A 27897-nucleotide genomic window follows, 5' to 3' on the forward strand; every position below is an offset into this window, starting at 1 on the left:
CCTCAGATACCAGGGACAGGAGAAAAATACATGCATACGTGATATTTAACTGGCTTAGTTTACATTAAAAGTCACTCTACACAAATATTAGAGTGCAATGATAATAGGATGATAAATTTTACTTTATAAGAATTTTACCTTTACTTGGGATGAGAGCTGAATGCAAGATCTTCTTTCTGTGGAAAGGAACTACTTCTGTTTCTTTCTTTTGCTAGAGTCACCAAAAAGAAACATGTACAAAATAGTAGAGCATGTGGCTATACATGAGATAGTTGGGTATTTTAAAAAGCTACAAATCAGCAAAGGAGGACACCTTCACCCTGGTGTGGCTTCCCTTTATCACACATACAGCACAACTAAACAATTACCTATCCCCCACAACATAATACAAATCAATATGGATAATCTGGCCCTAGTGGAAAAAAAAACAACAACAACCCATACCATCAAACCACACTGTAACAAACTGAATGCAACCAACCAAATTCTGGACTCTCTAATCTCTAGCAATGCCTATCTATCTATGTACATATGCACACAAATAACCTACCCTCGTGACGCTGACACGAAAACCCTGCACAAACACTATGCACTAGGACGAAAGATCATTATCCCCCTACCTCCCTCGCTCCTTCTCTCTCTCTCTCTCCCCTCTCTTTTCCCCCAACAGCACAATATGACAATAGTGTCTTATACCAAATGTGAATGAACTATGAAATAGACTCTATGAAAGTGGAGGTGCTAGATGCACTTTTACTTGTTTATTTGTTTGTTTTGTAACACAAGGAAACAATTAATAAAAACTATTTTTATTTAAAAAGGTACAGATTATCCTTCCCTTTGTGAATCAACAAGAGACTAATCAACAATGTAGAAAGTGAAGCACTTTCCGTATTTATTGAACTCTGAATACATAAAGATTGGGATTGTGCATGTGCTGCTTAATAAGGTGAGAGCAGTAAGACTATGGGGAGTGGTCAATCACACCCTGCATAACTGGAAGGCTGCTCTGTGGAGGAGAACAAACTTTGGGAATTCACCCGGACAATCACTCGGATAGACCATCAAAATATACCTTAATGCAGATCAAGGCATCTTCCCAAACACACTTTATTATGCTAAGAAACATTGTGAGATACCAAACAAAAAGTTCTCTGTGGAACACATATCTGAAATGCCAATGCAAATCTCATCCAGATCAACCATGGCTCCTACTAGAACAGCATTTAACAGCTGTATATCAGGGTTCATATAAACTAAGCTCTCTTTGGACAACAAATAATGGTGTGAAGGGTGCACTGCCTGATGAGCCAAGCAGGAACACCTGGTAGCTAAACAGATGCAAACAGGATTTGCAGTGACACTGTGAAAACAAAGAGATCCATGTTGTGAGTGACTTTAAAGAAATAGTTGCCACACAGCACAGGTTTCATACAGGACTACTATACTTGTGACTAGTTGCAAGATCTGTTGCAGAGGTAAATAAATGCTTAGGATGTGATTTTCAGCTGCTGCACCAGTGCAACGTCATACAACACTAACAATATTTGATAACAGAGTGGCTGTTTAGCCAGCTTGTTCATGCCTTATCAGACTTGTGATGTTGCCACTTCCTCATAGTTTGATCCCCTGCCAATCTGTTAACATATCTTAAGAGGAACCACGATGTACAAGAGAAATGCATTTGATCACCATTAAATATTTGTCACATACATTGAAGAGCAGCATGGTTAAATGTGCTCAAGTCCATTTTTACCTTTTTGTAGCATATTTTGCTTGGGCCTTCTAAATGCACACTGTTTGGAGGCATGCAATTATCTTCCACCTTATTTTGTTCCTGTTGGTCATTTTTGTCTGTCAGTGGTGTATGCTGTGCTCTTTTTGCAGTTATTGTCCCCAGATTCTCGGAAACTGGTATTTCAGAGTCACTATGAAGACCAGATTTGGAAACATTAGAACATTGGGGTTTAATGATCTCCAATTATCCAATAAAGCAGAAAATAAGGCAACCACATAATGATCTAGAAAAAACAAACACACAAACTTAAGTGCTATTATTATTATTATTATTATTATTATTATTATTAACACCCCACACATCAGGCCAGGTTTCCCCAGCCACTCTGGGCAGCTTACAGCATATCTAAAAACATAAAACATCAAGCATTAAAAACCTCCTGATAAAGGGTTGCCTTCAGATGTCCTCTAAAAGTTGCGTAATTCTTTATTTGCTTGACATCTGAAGGGAGGGTTTTCCAAAGGGAGGGCACCACTACCGAGAAGGCCCTCTGCCTGGCTCCCTGTGACTTCACTTCTTGCAGTGAGGGAACCAGCAGAAGACTCTCAGGGGACCTTAGTCCTCCAAACCTTCACCCCATATCCTGAAATTTAGAGAAATAAGTTATATGAAGTACTGACTATAAGAATGTAGTTTCATCATCTTTATTTTGATCCCTTTTAAAATGTAATGGACGCTTCCTGCTTAAGGAAAGGGAATGGAGAAAGGAAACAGCAGCAAGAAATCCCAACAACTGCTCTGATTCCTTGCATTAGTTGTCCAAGACTCTGGGGACCACTTATCACTTGACCCTTGGATGTTGCAACTGTATCTAAAGATCCAGAATAGAATAATTGTTCTGTTTTTCTTTAAGGAAATATGTGTATTGGGAAAATTCTGAGAAGCCATTAATTCTCTCCTCTAGACAGGGTTATGCATAGTTCAGACATTATATTTTCACTGGCATAGGTGTGACATTTCTGCATAGGCCACATGTGGCCTTGCTTGTCCCCAAACCTGTGGGAGAACTTTCCCCCAGAATTCAGAAAGAACCTAATGGTAACCATATAAAGGGCATAGGATCATTGATAAATATGAAAAGCAACGATGCCCAGCTTACTTTGAGGTGACTTAAAGAATATGCCGGTGGCTCCCGGTGGAGTACAGGATCAGGTTTAAGGTGCTGGTTTTAACCTTTAAAGCCCTATACGGCCTAGGACCCTCGTACCTACGGGACCGCCTCTCCTGGTATGTCCCACAGAGAAATTTACGGTCTGCAAATAAAAACATCCTGAAGATCCCAGGCCACAGAGAGGTTAGGCTGGCCTCAACTAGAGCCAGGGCTTTCTCGGCCGCGGCTCCAATCTGGTGGAACGCTCTGTCACAAGAGACTAGGGCCCTGCGGGACCTGACATCTTTCCGCAGGGCCTGCAAGACAGAGCTGTTCCACCAGGCCTTTGGTCAGGGCGCAGCCTGACCCCCCTCCTCTGGCAATCTGCACTGAATTTTGCTTAATGGTTGCCATCAATTTGATTTTAATTTGATTTTAATTAATTTTATAATGAATGTTTTTAGAATGTTGCAGATAGGTAGCCGTGTTGGTCTGCCATAGTCAAAACAATTTTTTTTTTCCCCTTCCAGTAGCACCTTAAAGACCAACTAAGTTAGTTCTTGGTATGAAGAAGTGTGCATGCACACGAAAGCTCATACCAAGAACTAACTTAGTTGGTCTTTAAGGTGCTACTGGAAGGGGGGAAAAAAATTGTTTTAGAATGTTGGATTATTTTGATTGTTGTTAGCTGCCCTGAGCCCAGCTTCGGCTGGGGAGGGCGGGATATAAATAAAAATTATTATTATTATTATTATTATTATTACTATTATTATTATTATTATTATGCCAACTGAAAGCCTTCAGTGATGGCAAGGGAGAATTTAATCTCAAACTTTTAAAACTGAATTAAGCTTCATCTGATTGCCTCTAAGAATACATGTGCCTAGTATGTTTATTTTGTATCCTGAGAGCGCTGATTTCGCATATCTGAATAAAGCAGATTCAGATTGTTGGTGCTTTGGACTACAAAACACATTGTCCCTGACCACTCATCAGGCAGACTGAGGCTGATGTGAACTGTAATCCCAAACAACAAGATGAGATCAGGGTGGGGAAACTGGTATAAGTCAACACGGATGACCTAACTCAACCCATGACAGCTTCCTAAGCCCTTAACATTATATACACAAATACATACACACACACACATGATCAAATACTTGAGATAAAAAGAAACCTCCAAAATATCCAATGTTTCCATCATGGCCAAAACTACTTGCTACCAAACAGTGTTATGTTTCTGTGATATTGCCACCTTTAGTAGCAGAAGTTGAAAATGACCACTCCTCCTGTCGTGGAAGGAATGTGAAAGCTACAAAATTTATATATTATCCAGATTTCAAATTAAAGTCAAGGTCTGATCGAAACCATGGATGAGGAACCTGTAGTCCTCCATATATTGCTAGACTCTAACTCCCATCATCCTTAAGCATTGGCAATGGTGGCTGGGACTGACGGGAACTAGAGTCCAATAACTTCTGGCGGGCCGTGGGTTCCCCACCCACATCTAAACTCTTAAACATCTTATAAAGATAATGTGCAAATTGTTACAAAGGATCTTCAATTATTATTGGTTAAGACAAGCATCACATGACCTGGAAGATCCTCTGTTGTACCCATTTTTAAAACGGATGTTTCTTATTGCAGACTTATTCTGCACACATTTGGTTCATTTGATGAATACAAATAACTGTCCAAAACCAACTTTCCATAACTGCAGATTTACAAATGTCCTATACAATTCAGGTTGAACATGAAAAGGGGTGTGATAAATTTATTTGATTTTACAACATTCATAAGATTAAAAAAAAGCCACACACACAAAACCCACACAAATGAACATGAGCTAACCCCTTTCGGGAATACTGGGAAATATTCAAGGCATTATTCTCATGTGCAAATGGCAAGTTCTGAAAGTTGGATGACGCACATTACATGTATGAAATCAAATCAAGTGGGAAGCTGAGGAACTTTGCACCCATTGGCCTCTTACAACCTATGGAAACATCCTGAACTGGCTTCAAATAGCATTTGCTAAGGACTGTTTCTAAGCACCTATGCAGTTATACTTACCTTTACACAACTGATTTTTCAACCATCATTCAATTAAAGTTAGTACAATGACTGCACATAAAACATACATGAAATAATTAGTGTGGATGATCCTTAATTTAAAGGACGTTAAACAGCTTGTAGACATCTGGTTGCAAGCTGAAATGGGTCATTCAAAATTTATCTAACTAAATTAAGGGGAGAAAATGTTTCTACTCCCGGGTCGGCATGTCACAAGATAACTAAACCGACTTCGCAAGGCTTGCCTGGGAATCCTTAGCTGTCAGTGGTGAATATGCAAAGGGCCAGCAAATTAAATCAACCTGCCAAACTGTCAATTTCAAGCCTCATGACTGCATGAAAATAGCATCACTGGAAGAAATCAAGCATCACCTTCTTTTGGGTTTCCTGGCACCTACTCAAATACTCGTGCAGTTGTGGCTAATTTTGCATGCAAATTTCAGTCAATAAACTCAGAACAAGACCTCCCAAGATATTTCAAAGGCTCTGACAGTATTTTTTCTGAATACCAAATCGACAGTAGTTAAAATTCAATCTCTATTTGCTAGTACTTTACATATGCACAGTGTCCCCTCTACAGAGCGAAGTTAATGAGAGCCGTACCTGCTTTCACTCACATCCTCCCAGCCGTCCTTATTGAAGTTCTCAAATACACCGCTCATAACCTTGATGGACTGATTGAGAAGAGACTGGTGATATCCCACTAAGCCTTTCTTCTTCCCTGTTTTCAACTTAACTTTGGCAGTTCTACTCTTACACAGACATTGCCTGCAGGATGCCTCCGCATTGGCCATGGAAGGCACTGTCCTTGCTCTGTCCAGCGAACTCTGCAATTGCCTCACTTGACTCAGTAGATCCTTGTTTTCATCTCTCAGCGAGTTTGCTTCTGCCAATTGCCTCTTCAGAGAGGCAACCTCTCTCTCTAGCCCATCTATCAGTAGCAGCAGGTCTGCTTTGTCCTGCTGGACTTCTTTGATTTGTTTCAGTAGCATCTCCAGCTCCTTCTCCCTGGCCTCTGCTTCTTCCTTCTGCTGTTTGAGCAATGCTTTCAGATCACTGTTACCTTTCGTTAACTCTTTGTTGATTTCCTTCAATCTCCTTGATTCTCTCTCGAAACTCTTTAGCCTCCTTTCCAGTTCCAAAACCTGAATACAACAGCAAAAAAAATAAAAAAATTCAGTTTTAACCTTTCAGACAGCAGTCAGTCTAGCAATTATGTCTTAATGTCCTATATACTCTCTATGAAAACAAAATTGCATCCAATGCAAGGGCAAAAGCTATTTAAAGTACCTAATCGAAAAATAATTCCAAGGTAGTGCAGATGAATGCATTTGAACTGCAATAATACATCTGTTAAACAAAGGGCAGATGGTAAAAGGAAGTTAACATTCCCAACAAAGTGACACAGAAGTCTAAATATAGTCAGAGACTTTCAGCACAATCTTATACACGTCTGCTCAGATGGAAGTCCCATTGAGTTCAGTGGGGCATACTCCCAGGTAAGTGGGAACGGAATTGCAGTCAGGGGTGCCAACTTGAATAAAATATGGGAGAGGGGCAGGTAAGCCCGCCCCGCATAATCACAAGACGCAGCATGCACACACACCATTTGAATGGCAACGTCCATCAGCTTTGGGAGTGTGCCCTCAAATATTTTATTGGGGGGGCTGAAGAGACCTCGGCCCATAGAAGCAATATATTGCCTGGACACTGTAATGGATTGCATATAGACTAACAGTAGACAGGAACGTGGGATGGGTTTTCTGGGCCACCCCCTTGATTATGGAACTCCCTCCCCAGGGAGATTAGATTAACTCTTTCATTGCTCAGCTTCTGGCTGACAGTAAAGAGATTTTTCTTCTGGTTTTTTATAATAGCCTCTTTAGTCTTGTTGAGGTGTAATTGCTCAACATTCAATTTTTGTTTTCTTAGTTATATTTCTTCTTTTTAAAATTGCTTTCATGTCTGCTTTATACACAACCTTGAGAGCCGTGTGTCCAAAAGTTATCCCAGATATCAGACATTATTAAACTTTAACATAAATTCTGCACATTAAATTCAGACTGAGCTACACTGTCTCAAGAAATAATATTTATAATTTCAGTTATTTTGATGCTTATAAACTTAACAGCTTCATTCATATCTTTTATCTGAATGTTCTTCAGCCAACCGTGGTCCCTGGGGTTGAATGTGACCAACTTTTAAAGGCTGGGTGCGGACTGCAGTCAAGCCTGCACCACTACAGTCCTCTCCCAAGCCCTGCCCACCCAGCGAGCCCAGATTGGCTGGAATTCAAATCTTGGGGTGGTGGGAAAGCCCACCAATCCAAATGGCCAGCCAGAGGATTTCCCCAAATGCTGGGTGCCTAGCCTAGTATTGCTCCCCAGAGGATGGAGCCTGCCGCGATGGGATGGCAACAGCTGCCCACCCCAAGCCATTATTCACATCAGTAGTGTGGTGGTCCTGCGTTCTCCACCCCTGCCCTTCTGACGATGACAGTGGTTACTGCCCGTCACTTATCAGGAATCTTAACTGCACAGGGAAGAGTGTAAGAACATTCCGTGAAATGCATTGACAGGTTCCCACCCCACCCCCCAAAAAAATACCTTTTGGGTGAACATGGGGAAGTCTGGAGTAAAGATGAGTGAGGCTGGGGTCACAACTGTAATGAAAATGATACTTTTGCATGGTCATAGCAGACCAATGCAGGGCAACCTTGGCCTATTAAATCCTTCATTATTATTTTTTAGCAATACAGAGCAGACAAAATGGTTAGTGATTCTGCCAGGATATTGCTTGAATGAATAAACCTCACCATCAAATTTGTCATTTTGGTGCACGAGCCAAGTGAATACTGTTATCGTCAGAGCATTTAAACTTGCATAGGTGGTGTGTATTGATACAATTCTGGTTTCAATTAAAATCAAGATTGAAGTGGAACTCAGGGATGTTACTCTGACCAATTGTCAGCGCTTTTGAGGCTAAAAGAAGTGGCACTCTGCCTAAGTCCAGTTGGAGTACTGTCATTTATTACTGAAAATAGTTGGATGATGTTCCAGAAGGAATTGCTACAGCTCTCAGCTCTAGTTACTTCCCACCATAAGCCAGCTACAATTGCAGCAAATAGCAATGAAACACCACCCTGTATATCTGGGTAGTACATACACTATGGAGTTAGTGCCAGAGCTGAAGCCTGGCTGATAATAATTTACGTCAAATTAGCCTCCATCATAAAGCCCTCCTATGTAAGATGCTTGCCGCCTTTTAGTTTTGTAAAACAGATTCTTCTTTATTTGGTGCAGGACTAGATCATTTACAATAGTTGAAAGGAAACAATGAATGTCTTCAAGGTTTATACCCTAAGGTCTCATGATAACACCTTTAATCCACAGAGATGGAATTTAGAGTGTACCTGGCAAACAAAATTACTCCGAAACACAGGTGATTGGTGTGACATCCTCTACTGTATCGCTCAAATTATTTCAATTACTCACTCTACCTTAAGATAAATGAATGTGAGCATTTCCTGTTCTGTGTTATTATTTTAACATGATGTTTGTCATTCAGTAATAACGAGATGACAGCCTTCATTACCTGACCATATGGCAAGTGTTAGAAGTATATGCAATCACATCATCTGCTGTAAATTACTGTACTTCCTACAAGCTAATTCACAAATATAAGATAAATGGACATAGCTATCCTGATATTAAGTCACAAGGTCTCGCCTATTCAGTTCAAGCATACTGTTAAAACTTCAGTTTAAGCAGCTCAAGAAATGGGGATGGAAAAGCGGAAAGACACTTTTAAATATATTTTTGGAGCAAACATATGGTAAAGCACAGCCTCCTAAGTGAGCAGCTGTTAACAAAATGAACTACTTAATATCAGTTCTAGAGATGTGGAGGCTCAGGAAGAAACAGCAACATTTCACTCCCTTTATCCCAGGCCTTCCCATTTCTTGCACCTCATCCAAATAGTTTGTTCCTCAAGGGCTGCCAACATGGTTTTCTCGGGCCAGTACATTGTATATGAATTAGGCCCTCCACCCACTAGCAAAAAAGGGGGGGGTAAGTTTGCATAAAATTTGCATATGATTTGTGTCATATCCAACTTGTGTGCACGTGTGGATGGGGTGAATGGCCCCCAAATGGGTCACAAACAACTAAGAAGACAGAATGTTGGTGGGTCAAGCTGTTCCCATAATTCTACTGCCCTACTAGCAAAGGCTTGACCTGCTTAATTTCCGCCTGCCATGCATCTGTTAAAGGCATAAGAGTGCAGTTGTCCCCCAAGAATTTGGTTTCATGAGCTGAAAACTGGTTACGTCACTATACATCTTTCATCAGTTAATTTAGGCTGGAAATATTTACTTCAATATAACACCAGGTGTGGTATTTCAGATTGCTGGGGCAGGTATCTAAAAAGGATTAAGATCTGCAGCAACCAAGGTGCAGATAAATTCTAGATTAAACTGTCAAATAGAAAGCACTATATTCTAAGAGCGATTGTGGTCATTTCTTCATGTTTCATAAGAAATACGCTAATGTTATCATCACAGATCAAACAGCCTTTAATTGTTGGCTTTGTTTTTTAGCAAAAAGATTTGAGCCTCTGACATAACTATGTTGATTTGAAAGTTTAGACGAGCAGCAACAACCGACACCCAACAATTCCCCTCTTTCCTCCCCTCACGCTGTGGGCGGTAAACCAAGTAATATACACCACACTGCTATGTTGATGCTACAATCCTCTTGTGCAGTCAGAGAATAACTTTGGAAAAATTTAGTTTCAGTTCAGTGGTAGTTGAGTTCAACACAGGGATTGTGTTTTACACTAACCATCACCAGTTTCAAAATACTTCGGCCATGGGTTACAAAGCTGGCTTGTTTAAACTACAAAGTTAATGTAAAACATGACCCCTAGTTTGGTCAGAATTAAAAGGCATATTTAAGGGAAACAAAGTCACTGTCCTAGCTGTGCAAAAGCAGGGGAGAGTGAACTTGAGGATGACTGCAGTGTGTGCACAGCACTAAACCATGGTTTACTGCAGCATCCAAGCTGGGCCAATGAGAAGCCTATATACAGAGGGGTACATTGGGCTCTTGGAAGCCTTTGATGATTTCATTCATTTATTTTTCACATGTTTCCTTCACGCAATATACCAATGTGCCTCTGCCCCCATACATGATTTGTGAATCAGCAAACCAGTGGCATCATCTTAGAGGTACCACATATAGGCATAAAACCAATTACATCGGGGTTTGGTTTTTTTAAAAAATAGCACTATTTTGCACTGTGAACGTACACACTTATGCATACACAACCGAGTCTTGAAATTGTCCTTTCTGCAAGTATAAAAAGCCATTGGGGTGTAGTATTCACATGTTGTACTATACAAAAACAAACTGCGGCACACAAAATGTTTACTATAGCTTCATAAAACAAAGAAATGCTTCCGTTTACAACTAGATCTTCCCTGTCTCTTTAAATACATTTTAAAAATTTTCGTTCCCTCTACAAGAGACACATATATATTTTCCACAAACATTGATTTCTGACACAATTTTGGCAGTTAGGGTTATTTTGAATTATGGGTGGTAATTAAAAAAAAGAACACATGGCTTACATTCATCAGTTCTGTCTTTTAACTTATGATCCCTTACACTGAAATTGAGATTTAACTTGCTGGACTCAATATCTTACAGATTAGGGTACCTTCAGTAATGTCTGTGCTGGTATTTCTTTCACATTCTTCTTTGGAGTACTGTTCTTGACCCCATCCTCTTCACCAAGTCTAAAGAGCAGCTCTGGAAGAGGAAATAAATAATATATTTTGACACCTAATATCCTAGTAAAACAATACCAAGGCATTTTAAGGAAATGGGTTCATTGGCTTCCCAATTATGAATAATGTGGTCTATTTTCTTGTCAAGCCATTTGGTCAGCCTCAAAAGAGTGACCTTTTTTTAAAGTCTTATGCTGTATAATTATTAATCCTTGTAGCATCACCATGTTTTTCCCCCCAGTACAAGCTTTTCAAAGGTACAATAGATGTGCAGGTTAAAGATGCTGTACTTTTATTCCCATCTTCATTCTTTTATAGACTATTCCCTCTGTGCCATAAAAGGCAAATTCACAAGTCTTTTTATCTACACAGTCACTAGCAGTTTTGTTCTCTGGGTCTTATCCCCTGCCAGGAGGATCAGAGTGATTGGCGAACAAAGCAAACAGAAACAGAATTAGGGTGGACGGAACTTTAAACTCCCTTTCTTGTAAGGTGAAAGATCAAGCACTTTACAGGATAAGTCGCACATGCCATTCCAGTGAAATGCTGGAGATTCATAGCAATTAGAAACTCCAGCAACCAACTGGTGACCCATCATTCTATTCACCACTCTGAAGATCATCCACACGCTTGATGGTATCCCCCGACTGTACCTCCTCCTCGCTCTAGCCCCAAAGTTGGAAACTCAAAACCTATTTTTTGTCACATACTAACCACTGTTTATAAAAGTAAAAACATGTGTTTCAAATAGGCAATCTGGAACCCGCCTTGAAAACACGCCCCGCTGCTCCATCTGATAAGCCAATTCTGCGGCCCAGTTCCAAACATTTCCACCGCATCATTCCAATGCCTTTTCTGCACTTTGTGCTGGATATATTCATGACCACATGGGCAGAAACTCACTCACACAACTAGCCAGTGTGGTGTAGTGGTTAAGAGCAGTGGACTCGTAATCTGGTGAACCAGGTTCGATTCCCTGCTCCTCCACCTGCAGCTGCTGGGTGACCTTGGGCTAGTCACACTTCTCTGAAGTCTCTCAACCCCACTCACCTCACAGAGTGTATGTTGTGGGGGAGGAAGGGAAAGGAGATTGTTATCCGATTTGAGACTCCTTAGGGTAGTGATAAAGCAGGATATCAAATCCAAACTCTTCTTCTTCTTAGCTTGCCCAAAGGACCAAATCATAGAATTGCAGAGTTGGAAGAGACCCCAAGAATCATCTAGTCCAACCCCCTGCAAATGCAGGAGTCTCAGCTAAAGAATTCATGACAGATGGCCACCCAACCTCTGTTTATAAACCTCCAAGGAAGGAGAGTACACCACCTCCCGTGGGAGACTTTTCCACTGTCAAATGGCTTTTACTGTCAAAAAGTATTTCCTGATGTTTAGTCGGAATCTCCTTTCTTGTAACTTGAAGCCATTGGTTCGAGTCCTACCCTCCAGAGCAGGAGAAAACAAGCTTGCTCCTTCTTCCATGTGACAGCCCTTGAGGTATTTCAAGATGGCTACTTAATGAATGCAGCATGAAATCACGGTTTGCGTGTCTGAATGGTTCACTCCAGGCCAGTCCTTCTCTCCCAAAATATGCAGTGCTGCACCCCTTCCAATTGTCCATTCCCATATTTAAATTAAATTCATCAAGTGCACATTAGCCAAGGGCACAGAAAGTATGTTTGTGTGCATATACTAAGCCACAGTTGTGCTTTTAACTGTGAACTGAGCTTTTTAAAAAATGTTATATAAAGGAAATGGATTGCAGCAAAACTGCTCAAATGTTGCAAAAGTATTTTTAGGGTAAACAAGACGTGCCTCCTCGGAGAATAATATCCACTATACCGGCTAAAGGTTTGCTTTAGAACCGTCATTCGAAAGTAAAGCAGACATGGCAGGTCACTTAAGAACTTTCAATTCACAAACAAAGGAGGAGCAGAAGAAAAGCCTGCTACTCTCTGTAGGTTAGCAATCCTCTTGGCATAAACAGTGACTAACAAGTTTGTTAGAGAGAATTAGATCTTTCTTTTGTCTTTGGAACATGTCATGGCCAATTAAAACTTCTGTATTCACAAAATAAATGGAGCACCAGTCTAAAGATAATAGAAGCTGAAAAAAGTAAAATTGTGCAGCTGGGGAATATGTACCTTTACCTTGATATTAATCCATCAGCTCCCATGTTAGTTCCAAGGCTAGTCCCTCAGCACAGTGGTACTGCATACATTTGCTACTTCCTTTAAGTAACATGCAATGGTAACACATAGAGGCTTTTCATCTTTTTCTAAATATTCACTCATTTGAATGTCAATTGTAGCTTTTACATCAACATTTACTTTTGAGGGAGTTTTTTGTTTTGTTTCTAATAATAAACTGATCAAAGCACTCAGCGTTAAACCTTATAACATGATTAGATATATGAATTACAACCACTGAATATAAGATTTACACACACTGAAAACAAAGGTGATTTAAATATCTTTTTTTCGGTGATCCAGAATTTAGGAAACTCACAATGCAACAAATGAGAGAGAGAGAGAGAGAGAGAGAGAGAGAGAGAGAGAGAGAGAGAGGAGTTACAAAAGTTCATTGCTACCAAGCAAAGTATGCAGAATTCACTCTAGATTCAGGTGTCGATTGTGAGGTTAACTGACACAACACTGACTAAATGTCCAGATTACAGTTAAAATTAAGCCAGAGCCGGCAGTGTATCTCCAGTCCCTCAGAGGAATGCTGCTGTCCCTCCAAGTGCCCCAGTTTTCCAGGAACAGCGGACATAAGCCGCACCTGTAAATAAGCCGCACCTTTAAAAATCAATAGGAAAAATAGATATTCCCCTACACTTCCGGACTGCCTCCGGGGGGGGGGAGAGAGAGAGCCACGCCACTTTGCTGGCAGCCTTCCCCCTTCATAGAGAAGCCTTCCCTGCATAGAGAAGTTTGTTAATGTTTAATGTTTTATGATGTTTTTATATATGTTGGAAGCAACCCAGAGTGGCTGCGGCAAGCCAGTCCGATGGGCAGGGTATAGAGAGTAAAATTGTTGTTGTTGAATAGGACAACCCTATTTTCATTGGAGTAATGTAAAGCCATGGTTTTCCGAGTAGTGATGCATGGAAGTGAGAGCTGGACCATAAAGAAGGCTGATCGCCGAAGAATTGATGCTTTTGAATTCTGGTGCTGGAGGAGACTCTTGAGAGTCCCATGGACTGCAAGAAGATCAAACCTACCCATTCTGAAGGAAATCAGCCCTGAGTGCTCACTGGAAGGACAGATCATGAAGCTGAGGCTCATGAGAAGAGAAGACTCCCTGGAAAAGACCCTGGTGTTGGGAAAGATTGAGGGCACAAGGAGAAGGGGACGACAGAGGACGAGATGGTTGGACTTTGGCCACCTCATGAGAAGAGAAGACTCCCTGGAAAAGACCCTGATGTTGGGAAAGATGGAGGGCACAAGGAGAAGGGGACGACAGAGGACGAGATGGTTGGACAGTGTTCTCAAAGCTACCAACGTGAGTTTGACCAAACTGCGGGAGGCAGTGGAAGACAGGAGGGCCTGGCGTGCTCTGGTCCATGGGGTCACAAAGAGTCAGACACGATGAAACGACTAAACAACAACAACAAATGTTGGAGGATATGGTGCTCCCATTCCATGCCCCAGCCAGTCTGGAAATGGAATCTCAGAATACTATAAATAATAATAACAATAATTTTATTATTGCCCCTGGCTTGCCCCAGCCACTCTGGTTTTGGAGTGTTCAAAGTTTTGGGCTGCGCACATCCACAGGGATGTTGCTTTCCCCCACCAAGGGATTCTGCTTCTGCACTCTAAGCTAGAGGGTCAAAATGTGCCAACGTAGAAAAAGAAAAAAGATAATGGCAAGTATTTATAGGAGGCAATGTGACCCCTTTGATTGCTTTAAAAGAGGACTGGACACATTCAAGGCTATTGATTACTACTAGCTACAATGGCTATGTTCTACCTCCACTGCCAGAGGCATAATAATAATAATAATAATAATAATAATAATAATAATAATAATAATAATTTATACCCCGCCCATCTGGCTGGGTTTCCCCAGCCACTCTGGGCGGCTTCCAACACAGTATTAAAATACAGTAACGCATCAAACATTAAAAGCATCCATAAACAAGGCTGCCTTCAGATGTCGTCTAAAAGTCTGGTAGTTGGTGTTCTCTTTAACATCTGGTAGGAGGGCGTTCCACAGGGCGGGTGCCACTACCGAGAAGGCCCTCTGCCTGGTTCCCTGTAACTTGGCTTCTCGCAGTGAAAGAACTGCCAGAAAGCCCTCGGCGCTGGACCTCAGCGTCAGGGTAGAACAATGGGTGTGGAGACGCTCCTTCAGATATACTAGACCGAGGCCGTTTAGGGCTTTAAAGGTCAGCACCAACACTTTGAATTGTGCTCGGAAACGTACTGGGAGCCAATGTAGGTCTTTCAGAACCAGTGTTATCATGGGAAAAGCAGGAGGCGAGAGTGCTGTCGCACACATGTCCTGCTTGCAGGCTGCCCACAGATACCCGGTCAACCAGTGTGAGAACAGGATGCTGGACTAGATGGACCACTGGCCTGATTCAGCAGACTTGTCTAACGTTCTTATGGTTGGAAACCGAATTTCCTTAACAGCTATGCAAACAGTGCAATTTGAAGTTAAATTCAATTGATGCAGTAGGGCACACATTAGAGCCAATGCCTTTATGACTTAATTATGGTAGAGTGCCATTTTAGGAGAACTGTGACTCATTTCTTACTTATTGAAGAGCTTCACAACAAAGAAGGCACTTGAAGCAATGTATATCTGAAGTGACTGACATAACTGACACAGACAAGTTGCTAGATGCAAGAGGGACAACTGCCATAGATATGGTTTGATAGGCCATTTCTTATATCCATGTATGTGATCCTCATGATTAAAAAGGGAGAAGCTGAAAAATTCTTACAACAGCAAACCTCTGCGTAAGTAAACTGAGGGAAATTTATTACATTTCTTCCAAAAAGCTCAGGGCAGCTGTTTAGCCTTGTGACCTCCCTGGCAATTCTGACATCATACCAAACCATAGTTATCACCAACTGTGGTTTTTGGATTCTGGTTTCGCCAGCCAGGGTTTTAAGAAGCTTAAGTATCTTTTCAAGTAATTTGTGAATTGACAAACCACAGTTTGCATTTGGCTGGCAAACCAGCATCAGAGGCCATGATTTTAATAGTGTTTGAGAATACAGTTTGGTGTGATGTCTGAATTAACACATCATAATTATACAGCCATCGCTCTGTTTCCCACTGCAACTGTACCATGGGGCCTAGAATGAACTTATGAAGCTGAGCATTGTGAGGACAGAAAAGAAAAGCACAGAAACAGATCTAAAACTATGGTTTGGGTTATAAACTATAATTAGCACGACACATGGTTTGTTTGACATTATGGCTGAAATAAGCCTACCTTCTCTTTCTTGTTGCAGGCATATATTCAGTTCTTGTATTGTAGCTTTATCCCTAGATGTATACACTCTCATCTGATCCAATTCTTCCTCTAAATTCAGTCTAGAAAAACACACACAAGAACTGAGCGCACAGCAGAAAGAATGTGGGGTGAGTGAGTCAAGGAGACATACCCTACAAAAAACGTGCTGAATAAAACATGTCACTTAAAATACTGAAAACTTTTATACTGAATTTCAGGAAACACATATCAGCACTAGTGTTACCTGTATTTACGTGAATCTAATGTACCATTGAATCAAATGTGTACCTCAATTTTCAAATCTTTGAAATCAAAGAAGTATTTGCTGGCAAATGTAAATGTACCGTCAAATCTAATGTGCACCCTAATTTCCACGACATAATTTGGCCAAAAAAGGTGCACATTACATTTGAGTAAATATGGTAATTTTTAACACTAGTATGTTATGAGCAGTCCTGCTCCAGAACAGTACGATCAGCAAGAAAATCCTATTGTTCCATTTCTAGTCTCTTTAATTGAAAACATGTAGATACATCCACTCTCATGTTTAGTTACAATGCCAACTTTTGGGGAAATCAGCAATCAAATCACAACCACGTAAGAAGAGATTTGTAAAAGATCTGAAAATAGAAAGCATTGTCGCACCGGTCTGTATTTGATTTGATTTTCTTGAATTGCAATATACTCTCTATTATGATGTTATGCTTTCAAGTTTGAGTATTTGCCCATTGACAGATTTCACAGCAAATGAAAAAATTAACTAGACAGTACTGGAATGACTGTGACTTGCTGGTACTCTCAAGCTCTGCACAGCCCTTATAAATGCAGATCTCTTTTTCTTTCCTGTGTGTGCTGGTTTCTAAGTAATCAGGGTTTCAGCTAGAAATAGCTCCCTCCTATGATGAGTCAAAGTCCCATCAAGTCATCTGTCCAGCAGCAGATAGCTCAGTTGGTAGTAGAGCATGAGACTCTTAATCCCAGGGTTGTGGGTTTAAGCCTCATGTTGGGTGAAAGATTCCTATATTGCACGGGGTTGGACTAGATGATCTCTGTGGTCCCTTCCAACTCTACAGTTCTATGATTCTATATGAGAAGAACTGTGTGGCAGGAGCAGCCCTGTCCTCTCAGTCTAGAAACCTCTTCTTCCCAAAAAATAAAAGTGCATTACACTAAAACTATTTTAATTATATCCCTTGCATTTGAAGCATATTACCAACCAGCATTTAGCTAAATTAAACCAGGACACAGAAAACTGGGGGTGGGGGTGGGGACTCAAAATTTCAGCCTAAAAAAATTACAAATAAGTAGGAAACAGAATAATTGTCTTTATGAAGACATCATAATGATTACAGATTAACCAATTATCATGACCTTAGGCAAGGTACCGGGGATACATGCAATAACCAGAGGCATTTATGTAAAATCTTATACACAAAGCACCTGAAGCACATAAGCAATTCCAGCAGGATACATCAGAAAACTTTTTAGATCACTCCTTACAACTTCTCTATGATCCGTCCTTATGAAATAGATTTTATTTCATTTCATTTTGCATTGTCTTGGATCAGGTGACAACTCTGATCCTATATTCTGTAAGCAGCGCTGTTTCTCTAGAAAAAGAGGTGCCGGAGCTCACCATGAACATCTCCCTCATCTCTTAGAATGGCAATGGTGCCCACCTGAGAGGTGCCAGAACTGAGCTCCTGTAGGCTCTGGCTGAAAAAAAGCCCTGTCTGTAAGATATTTTACTACACGTAATTGCTGACCCTTTAGATGAAGGGGTGTACATAATTTTTCAAACAACCATTCAAACAAAATCCTACAGATATAATCATCAAAATCCTACAGATATATTCATCAGAGAGCTAGGATTGGCTGCACTTCTCATTTAAGAATACATTTAGTGGTAAACTCATTTCCCCCTGCATTTTGTGTGAAACAACCCTTCAGTGAGGAGGGTTTGACTTCCACCAAAATAAAAATCTTCATGGATAAGATACAAAGACTTACTGGAAAATAAAACCCCAAGGTGGTTGTCACCGATGGAAGCGAAGGCTCAGAAAAAGCTCAATATGGAGGCCAAATGGCCGAAATATTGGGAAATTCTGGAACAAGAAGGAGATAAATTGAAATTGCAGAGTTTTGAGAAATTAAAAGATAAAGTACGAGACTGGCTTCATTATTATCAAGTAAGAGAGGCCTATAATTTGGATAAAAAAATTGGCTTCCAGGTGGAAAAATCAAAATTGGAAACAGAATTGTTAGATCCCAAAACTAAGATACTTTCAAGAATGTATAACTTGCTGTTGAAATGGAATACGCAGGATGAAACGGTTAAATCTGCTATGATCAAATGGGCACAAGATACTGGTCACAACATTATGTTTGCTGACTGGGAACAGTTGTGGACCACCGGTATGAAATTTACGGCATGTAATGCCTTCAGAGAGAATATTATGAAAATGATATACAGGTGGTACATGACACCAGTCAAGCTTGCAAAAATATATCATTTGCCCGATAACAAATGTTGGAAATGTAAAGAAAACGAAGGTACATTATTTCACCTTTGGTGGACGTGCCCAAAGATTAAGGCTTTCTGGGAGATGATATATAATGAAATGAAAAAGGTATTTAAATATACCTTCCTGAAGAAACCAGAGGCCTTTCTTCTGGGCATAGTCGGCCAATTGGTGCCAAAGAAGGATAGAACTTTCTTTATGTATGCAACAACAGCAGCAAGAATACTTATTGCAAAGTATTGGAAGACACAAGAATTACCCACCCTGGAAGAGTGGCAGATGAAGGTGACGGATTATATGGAATTGGCGGAAATGACTGGCAGAATCCGAGACCTGGGAGAAGAGTTGGTAGAAGAAGACTGGAAGAAATTTAAAGACTATCTTCAGAAATACTGTAAAATTAATGAATGTTAAAATGATGTTGGATTGAAAATAAGTGGCATTAGCAACAAAGTTAACAAAAGTATGCAAAATTTGAATCGATAATGGATGAAAATATAGTTATAATATGTTAAGATACAGAGTTAAGATAAACGAAAGAGGGTAAGGATTTGCTGATTTGATTACTTAAATGGGAATACAAAAAGGGGAGATGTGAGGAGGCCAAGGAAATAAGATAATGAGTTAGGGTTACAAAAAATGGATTTGTTTTTATTCTTCTTTTTTCTTTTTTATGTATTTTTCTATGTTTTTTTTTGTATTTGTTTCCTTTTATATGACCTTTTTAAATTTGTTTTTGTAAAACTTCAATAAATATCTTTAAAAAACAAAAACAAAATAAAAATCTTCAGTACGGTAATTGAAGCTTTGCAGCCACCCATTTTTGCCTGAAAAACATTGTAAAAATCAGGATTCAATAGGACATTAACAGATTGGAAATCAGGGCTAAATCTAAGAAAATGAATCTCTATAGGGACAAATGTAAGGTTCTGCACTTAAGCAGGAAAATCAGCTGCACAAATATAAGATGGGGGACACCTGGACTGCCAGTAGTACAAATGATAAGGGATTTTAGTAGACTACAAGTTTACATGAGTCAGGAGTGTGATGCAGCAGCAAAAAAAGGCAATCCTATTCTAGGCTGCATCAACATAAGTATAGTGTTTCGATCAAGGGAAGTAATAGTACTGCTCTGTTCTGCCTCGGTCAGACCACATCTGGAGTAATGTGTCCAATTCTGCAGACCACAATTTAAGAAGGTTATTGGCAAGCTGAAAATGTGTGCAAAGGAGGGTGACCAAGATGATCAAGAGTCTGGAAACCAAGCCTTACAAGGTACAATTGAGGGAATTGAGTATTTTTAGCCTGGTAAAGAGAAGACTGAGAGGCGATATGATTTTGTTTAGTCGTTTAGTCGTGTCTGACTCTTTGTGACCCCATGGACCAGAGCACGCCAGGCACTCCTGTCTTCCACTGCCTCCCGCAGTTTGGTCAAACTCATGCTGGTAGCTTCGAGAACACTGTCCAACCGTCTTGTCCTCTGTCGTCCCCTTCTCCTTGTGCCCTCCATCTTTCCCAACATCAGGGTCTTTTCCAGGAAGTCTTCTCTTCTCATGAGGTGGCCAAAGTATTGGAGCCTCAGCTTCAGGATCTGTCCTTCCGGTGAGCACTCAGGGCTGATTTCCTTCAGAATGGAGAGGTTTGATCTTCTTGCAGTCCATGGGACTCTCCTCCAGCACCATAATTCAAAAGCATCAAGGCTGTCCCATGAAGGATGGAGCAAGCTTGTTTTCTCCTGCTCCAGAGGCTAGGACCCAAACTAATGGATTCAAGTTACAAGAAAGTAGATTTTGACTAAATACCAGGAAGAACTTTCTGACAGCAAGAGCTGTTCGACAGTGGAACAGATTCCCTTGAGAGGTGGTGGACTCTCCTTCCTTGGAGGTTTTTAAGCAAAGATTTGGTGATCTGTCATGGGTGCTTTAGCTGAGATTTAGCTGCATTGCAAAGGATTGAACTAGATGACTCTTGGGGTCCCTTACAACGCTACAATTCTATGAGTCCTTGATTTTCATTAAAAATCTTAATGGATTTTCAAATATATAGTTATGTAATGTTTGGCAGAAGAATAGTCCAAAGGGGTGTGCTGTAATTAAAATGGCATTCCATGCATATTTGTCCAGCTTGCCAGAATATGGAAAACAGCTGCAGTGTAGAAAAGTGACACCCCAAGTCAGAATTGCAAAAAGGGAACATAGAAAAATCTACTTTTCCTATTGTATGATATCCTTCTGATACATATGTAGATAATTCCACTATTAAGAAGTTAGTTCCCCAAAAGTATAGGTATACACTTCTGCTTCTGAATATCACTGATCTTTTACTATTTATTTAAAGTATTTATGAATCACCCGTATTCATAGATTTCTAAGCGATTTAAATAAAATATAAAATAACTCGCATCATAAAATAAAACAGCAGAATATTAAAAGTGACTGGATAAAATTAACATTCTGGAAAGGCTGGCTGAAATATAAAAATGCTTTCGCAGCACGTCGAAATCCATACAACGCTGGCGTCTGCCTCATCTCCACTGGGAGAGTGTTCCATAATGCAGGGGCTACTGCGCTCAATGCTCTCTTCTGAGCAAGCTTAGAGAAATTTAATTTCTGGGGGCATTAGGCACCTGAAGAAGCTGGGCCTCTGATTATCTCAGGGATCTAGGTGACCTACAGGGGGTGAGGTGCTCATTAATATACCACGGTACCAAGTTCTTCAGGGCTTTGTTCACTGTACTAGCTTGAGGTGTGAGGAGGGTGAGGAGACTCCTCGTGGGCGATGGGTTGCGATGGGCTTGCTCACAGGCGAGAGTGTGGAGCAGATGGGGTGGGGACTTAGTTAGCCTTCCAAATCAGAAGTGGAAGGCTGGGCAGCTGCGTCTGCAGAGAGAACATCAGTGCAGCTCATGAGCACATACCCAGTGCGACCGGTGGTTATTTTGTGGTTTTGCTTGTTTTATATTATAGATTGTTTTATATTAGGGACGTGGGTGGCACTGTGGGTTAAACCACAGAGCCTAGGACTTGCCGATCAGAAGGTCGGAGGTTCGAATCCCCATGACGGGGTGAGCTCCCGTTGCTTGGTCCCTGCTCCTGCCAACCTAGCAGTTCAAAAGCACGTCAAAGTGCAAGTAGATAAATAGGTACCGCTCCGGCGGGAAGGTAAACGGTGTTTCCGTGCGCTGCTCTGGTTCGCCAGAAGCGGCTTAGACATGCTGGCCACATGAACCGGAAGCTGTACGCCGGCTCCCTCGGCCAGTAAAGCGAGATGAGTGCCGCAACCCCAGAGTCGGCCATGACTGGACCTAATGGTCAGGGGTCCCTTTTACCTTGTTTTATATTGTTTTGATTAATTGTATTTATTGCACTCTTATTGCATATCCTGGTCCGACAGCATACAGGCAGGCAATGCAGATCCTGCAGCAAGCTGTTGAAAACCTGCACCTGTCTGCAATTGAGCTGCAACATTCTGGATCAGATGGAGCTTCCAGGGCACAGCAAAGGTAGCCCCACATAAAACAGACTGCAGTAATCAAGTCTGGAGGCTACCCATAATCACCTGCTGCAGAATCTTGTAGAATTAGACTTTGTTTGAGGGGAGGGGCTTGGTAGCCATATTTGCTTCCCATGTACAAATGATGTTGATAACACTGATCCTTTATCCTGTAAACTGCTACCTGTTCTTTCAATGCTTCTCAAACACGGGATAAAAGCATGAAAAAATATTTAATAAAAACTGCATTTAAAAAGATGAATGTGACTACTGTTAATCCTAGACAGAATTTATGCCACTGCTGGTCTACTCATACAAAGCTGAAGGTTCCTGTTCAATGCTTCTAACTGGCCCTGTTCCTCCTCCCTTTCGACATAAGTCCTTTGTATAACATAGCCACCATAGCACAGCCAATAACAATTGGTTCACTAGGAACTCATTAACTAGGGCTGGGCGATATCTGGCTTTCAACGTCGTGATAGATCACCAGCTAAACATCATGATATACTGATATATCATATTGTCTGAAATAAGGATGGAGCTCGGTAGAGGCATTGGTTGGCTTCACGCTTTTTCCCACTTGGTGATTTTTGCATCACTCACACACACACACCATGATTCGTGATATATTGCCAGGTCAAAATTATGAAACTGATATCATGATTTAACTTCTAACTGGTTTTGGACGATATAGTGATAGATTGCCCAACCCTATCAATAATCTGTTTGTGCTACCTGACAGTAACTGAAAAAACACGAAAGGCTGATGGGCAGCCTTTATTTATTTATTTTTCAGGTAGCATGAGGGGCTGGAAGCACTGAGGAGCATGGCCAATAGCTGCCTCTTCACAAATAAATAGCATGATTCATGTTGGTACGTGACTTGCTGTGGCGCATCATAATTTCTTTATGCCCCTTGATGGAAAAGCAAAGACCCCACAACACATTACTTTAAATACTATGGTGTCAGCCTAGTGGCTCATAGGATTACCACTTAGTTGCATAAACCAGAACAATCGTCATACTAAAGTGATTTTCATCATGACCCAATGAACCAGAAATATTCTTTCACTTGCTGTGAGGAATGCTATTATGTGAATATAGGAGTGTTACTAGGGAAATAAAGCTGTTTTTTTGTTATTAAGAAAAAGGAAACCTAACACCAATTTTTCCTCAACGAATCCCTGTAAAACTGCTGAAAAACCTGCCCTTTAATTCTGCTGTCAATACAGATGTCATAAATTAAGGCTGAAGAAAACAACATGGCTCAATGTTCTCTTATTCTACTTCGACAATATCCCCACCCTGCCAGTCTTTAAAGTTGTAAGATCTGAAATAAGCTTGAACCAGATCTGACTTCTTAAGCAGTCAAATACTAGTATGACAAAAGTTTTCCCTTTGCTCCTCCAATGTTAAGATTCAGGTACATCTGCTTGCAATAAGGGCAAGATATGCTCTTTCAAAAGGTCTGTATATTTGTGTGTCAACTGACAGCTTTGGGAGGCGAGAGCAAATCTTGGAGCAGGTGTTTGATCTAGCCTGTGTGAGAAAGCAAAAAACCATTACATACATTGGGGGATAAGGCTGCCAAAAGAGTGTAAAGCAAAAAAAGAGAGAGAAGTACAAGCATTACTTACATTTTAGTCATGTTCATGCTACAGAGAATGATTTATTGAATTCCTTGGCCAATTTGGACTATCTGAAAGTGATTGCAGTTTGATAACTATCAGCTAGCCAAGGACAGCTGTTCAACATTTTCTGGATCTTCCAACCAGGGTTAGGTGAACAGCCACTGCAAGCACATCAAGTTTCAGATGGTTGAAATGCCCAAATAAGGTATATCGTAGAAACAAATGGTGCCTGGATGTGCATCTGTTTGAATTCTTAATGTCTTTCCTGGGTTATTATTTTTCCAATTAATGACCGAGAAACATTTGCATGTTCACAGTCGTGAACTGGGTCAGTTCGCGGTTCGCAGCAGCAGTAAACTATGGTTGGGCATTACATGAGTAAACCCTGAGCTTGTGCACTCCTCCTTCCAGCCCCACCATACTCTGTGCTCTGATTCCTTTAAGGATTTCTCGAGTGTCAGCTAGAAGTGAAACATTGAAGAGTGAGAGTGAATTGGCACGCCTGAGCCTATTATAGCTGATTAGTATCACGGGGAGGGAATGGCCGGCTGGCACCCTAAATAAGAGCACTTCTGCTAGTGGTTGAGATACAAAGCAACATTTTGTTGCAAGTCCCATTTGTTTCAAATGTACAGTGGAACCTTGGTTCCCGAACGGCTTAGTTGCCGAACAAATCGGCTCCCACAACGCAGCAAACCCGGAAGTAAGCGTTCCAGTTTGCAAACATTTTTCAGAAGCCGAACATCTGATGCAGCTTCCGCTTGAGTGTAGGAAGCTCCTGCAGCCAATCGGAAGCCGCACCTTCGTTTTCGAACGGTTTCGGGAGTCAAATGGACTCCCGGAATGGATTAAGTTCGAGAACCAAGGTACCACTGCAAAGTATGATTTGTTGAAAACTGGCAACAAAATGTTGTGTTTTGTCTAGGTATTTGGTTAAACTGGATCTTTTGTCCTCATTACCATATGATGACGGAATGCTAATTTGCTGTTTATTGAAAGTGTTTATAGGATTTTGTGGTTTTTACATATTGTCCCCTCACCCCACCCCACCCTGTTTACCTTTGGTACTTTGTTCCCCACTCTGGGATTTAAAAAGCTGAACAAAGAGTAGCCTATATATACTGTATGTAAATAAATAAGCACATTTTAATCTGCCATTCATAGGGTTAATTGGCTCTTGAGAGTCCCTTCAAACATATCTGTGTCGCTTGGGAAGATGACAGCACAGAAAGCAATCCTGCCATCCCAACTGCCCACCTGTTGCATCGCCAGAGCAATGTTGGAGGGGACCATGCGACTCAAGCAACTCCCATGTTGCAAAGGTAGCTTCTGAATGAAGCCTGGGCTCAGTCCTACCAGAAAAACAAAAGGGAAGAAGGGACTTTGCATTTTATCGCTGCCTTCCCTCTGTCATAAAACACAACCTTGACTCCCTTTGAGTGAGTTAGTCAGTGATAAATCATATTAATAAGTTCTCCCAACCACAAATTGTATGTGAGGAGTATTACATTCCTCCTCATTATTTCAATTTGAGAAAGGAGGTTATTGGGCAGCATGTAGGTATTAATCCACTTAAGGACCTGCATAGAGGGAAAGTGACTGAAGCTCAGAACGCCTTAATTTTTAATAACAGTCAGCATTATTAAAAATAATTTAATGTAACAGGCCTATCTCTATTAACCTCTGTGAAACACCTTATTTAGATAATCATTGCCTCATTTGTACATAAACTTTTTCATAGGAGACACATCCCTTCCAGGCCCTCGAGAACCTTTGGCAAATCTAAAAGCACAATAAAATTACAAAATCAATCAGAGTAGCAGCGGTTCTCCTTCTCTGGCTCCCAAACATCTCTCATATTGATCACCAGCCAGAAGATCCAATAAAATAGCCGCTCCCTTTCCACATCACATTCCCCCCCCCAAATAAAAATTCCAGTCTCATCTGTAGCAGCCTTTCTTCAAAACGCTGCTTAACTAAATGGGCTTCTATAAATGCCTGGAAGGTAAGAGGAGGAGGAGGAGGGAAGGCCACAACAAGCTAACACAGAAAGGATGTTGACAGAATTCTAATTACGGAAACAAGGCATTGATATGGCCACTTAATGTTAAATTCTTGTGCTATTTCCCTGGTATGTGCTCCTGGAAGAATAGCTGCAAGAAAAATGACCCAATTAGAGACAAGAGACCAAGAGTTAGTTCACCCGGGCCTTTTCTCATTCCAATGAAAAGTCCCAACTCATCCTTCCTCACACTCAAATGTGCAGAGTGTTGGTGTGTGTTTTATTCTGTTTTTAGTTTATCGCTGCTGCTAATTTTTTGATATGTTTTAGGCAGCTGTTCATTTCATTTTTTCTGTGAAGCACTTTTGAATTGTTGGGTTGCTTTTACAACCAAGCAGTGTATACATTTTATGGAATAAATATATAATAAATAAAGGTAGTGTATAAATTGTGGCACAGGGACCTAGCCCGTGACAGTTTCTGTGCTCACGGCAGCCTTTTTCCCTATCTGCCCCAGACCCCAGGCCTAACTGCTTTTTAAAAATAGGATGTCGAGAGATTTTAGCAACACAATCCTACATCTAGTCCAAAGCAAGTCCCACCAATGTACACAGCAATGCTAAACATGTCTACTCAAAGTGAGCCATATTGAACTCAATGGGGTTTACTCCAAGGTAAATAGGATTGAGATTGCAGCCTTACTTCCAGAAAAGTAAGTACAGGAACAGGATACTGGAAGAAACCAGATTCAGAACAGGCTATGTATCAGACAAATAAGTTGCCCTGTTCAGTAGCTCTGGGGTCCTTTATAGAAAGGTGACGGGTATAAATCTAATAAATAAATAAAAATTATAAATAAAACACACCATCAACACTTTTAAGGGCATCATAAACTATAATTCTGCTGCAGCTGTGTTCATGCTAGATGTGTACAACAGAGGGGGCAGGCACACCTGCTGCTGCTGAAAGCCATAAAATCACTCAGGTCGCATGCTGCAAACATAGACACACCATCAACCGTGGTGCACCATCAATGCACAGTGTCAGAGCTGGGCAGCAATGAGACAGAGGCAGAAAAGGCAGCTCTAGTCATTCATAACATTTGTGCATTGGCCAAAAAGATCATTTGCCAATGACAGCTTTGACTTTATTCGCCAGCTATAAACCTGTAGTCTGCCGATACATTTTTTTTAAAAAAATAATTAAAATTACTTGCTTTTAACACTTCTTGTTGATAATTTTAATGTTTCTTGTAAAAAAAAATCAATACATAAATGTTGTTAAATAATAGTAATAATAATGCCTCATTGTGGCATATGATGTGAGAATGTCCAGTGACATATTCATTTTGGTCTGAAGTTGTTGTCCATATTAATGTTGTCGTGGTGAAATCCCTTATCTTTCATGTACTTTTAAACTCCATTATTCCAGTATGGGGATTAATGGAAGGACAACCAAAGGGTATTTCATGAACCCTTTTATAGTTGCTAAGAGAGTTATATGTTGCGCATGGAAGGGTAAATACCCGCCATGCAAGGGTCTGAGGACCTCACCGCCTTTGCCACATTTGAACACATTTCTTATAAATGTCAGTTTCATGTGGATACCTATCTGGACATTTATTTGACACATATCAATTTATATGTTTAAATTAAGATGGCTGTATCAATACTTATTGTATTTTTTAATGTGAGCTAATGGGTTTCCCCACATTGCCTACCTCTTTCTCTGTTCTTTTTGCTTGCTTTGCTAAATTTGTTAATAAAGGAGGGGTGGTGACTACAGATGCCGATGATAGTGGTGCAACTGGTCTGAAGACGGTGTACACTGTACAGTTCATTTAAAATTGTTGTAGTCATGAGGATTCATACAAAATTCTCGAGAACATCTAAAGTATAGTACTTAGAATAGATGTGCTTTTTTTAAAAAAAGGGGGCTGTAAAGATATTCAGCATAAAACGTACTTTAGTTCACCTGCATTTATGTTTCAAATTAGGGAAGAAAAGACATGGGGTTTGGATGCCAAGGAAGGTA

The 27897-nt window shown here is 40.6% G+C and overlaps 1 protein-coding gene across 3 annotated transcripts in view; it reads right to left on the reverse strand.

The window, feature by feature from the left end:
• The window catches only part of CNTLN (centlein), a 171497-nt gene that overhangs the window by 59169 nt on the left and 84431 nt on the right, over nucleotides 1-27897 (reverse strand). For all 3 annotated transcript variants that reach the window (XR_014542968.1, XM_083592879.1, XM_083592878.1), the window contains 5 exons: nucleotides 16196-16296; nucleotides 10680-10771; nucleotides 5565-6106; nucleotides 1757-1928; nucleotides 139-211 (listed from right to left, as the gene is read on the reverse strand). Coding sequence is in view for 2 of the 3 variants with exons in the window: in XM_083592879.1 (XP_083449005.1) it covers nucleotides 139-211; nucleotides 1757-1928; nucleotides 5565-6106; nucleotides 10680-10771; nucleotides 16196-16296 (980 nt within the window). In the remaining variant the exon portion in view is untranslated. The remainder of the gene's footprint in view (nucleotides 1-138; nucleotides 212-1756; nucleotides 1929-5564; nucleotides 6107-10679; nucleotides 10772-16195; nucleotides 16297-27897) is intronic.

This window comes from Podarcis filfolensis (genome assembly GCF_964270895.1).
Source record: "Podarcis filfolensis genome assembly, chromosome: 17".
Lineage (NCBI taxonomy): Eukaryota > Metazoa > Chordata > Lepidosauria > Squamata > Lacertidae > Podarcis > Podarcis filfolensis.